Source organism: Fukomys damarensis, unplaced genomic scaffold (genome assembly GCF_012274545.1).
Source record: "Fukomys damarensis isolate Sample0158 unplaced genomic scaffold, DMR_v1.0_HiC HiC_scaffold_47718, whole genome shotgun sequence".
NCBI classification, from domain to species: Eukaryota; Metazoa; Chordata; class Mammalia; order Rodentia; family Bathyergidae; genus Fukomys; species Fukomys damarensis.
The window spans coordinates 1-740 of NW_022948630.1; the positions used below are offsets into that span (position 1 = coordinate 1).

The window sequence follows — 740 nt, forward strand, 5'->3', positions numbered from 1 at the left end:
CTCATCTCCCTTGGTAAAAAGTTTTGGTGAACATCACAGGAGGTGTCAAAGGAGCATCCAGGGGACCCTGATTCTACCCTCTTCAGCCCACTCTCTCCCACCTGCTGGAAGAGAGCGGCCATCCACAAAGTCGACAGGCTTGCTGAGCTGGCGGTACACCTGAGGCACAGGTGGGTAGAGGCGGAAGCTCTCCTTGATGCACATAGTCAGGTAGGTCATCTTGCCCAGATCATCCCTGCCAGCAAACAGAAAACTCAGCCTCTTGTTGATAATTTTCTGTAGGTGACCCTGAAAAGGCTCTATTTACAGGGAGTGGAGTAAGGATATATCAACACTCAGCCCCACCTCCAGCCAAGAATGCTGAATTACTAGAGGGAGCGGGACAACCACAGCCACCCTCACCTTAGTTCCAGGATGGCAATGGGCTGCGCACACCAGACTCCCCCTCAGCCTCACTCACCACTGGAAGGCGTCCTGGTCCCCTAGGATCTCACGAACCTCCTCCCTGCAACGCTGCTGGTGCTCTGGTTGAGAGGCCATGCAGTAGAGAAACCAGGAGATACCACTGGTGGTGGTGTCATGACCTTCGAACATGAATGTGTCCACTTCGGCCCGGAGGTCTTCATCAGACAGCTTGATGCCACTGTCGTCCTGGGTCAGGGCATAGCAGAAAGACAAAAGGCTTTGAGTAGGTGCCAAGAACTTGGAAGAGTAGCTGTTGAAAGCAGGCCTGAAAGGGG

At 53.8% G+C, this 740-nt stretch overlaps 1 protein-coding gene across 1 annotated transcript; it reads right to left on the minus strand.

The window, feature by feature from the left end:
• Positions 1-17: 17 nt before the first annotated feature.
• Positions 18-732, minus strand: LOC104877045 (cytochrome P450 4B1-like; the record flags this gene model as incomplete). Its single annotated transcript, XM_010602872.2, has 2 exons — positions 18-235; positions 461-732. Coding segments are annotated over 2 exons (462 nt in total), but the record flags the coding sequence as incomplete, so codon positions are not given.
• Between the last annotated feature and the right edge of the window lie 8 nt (positions 733-740).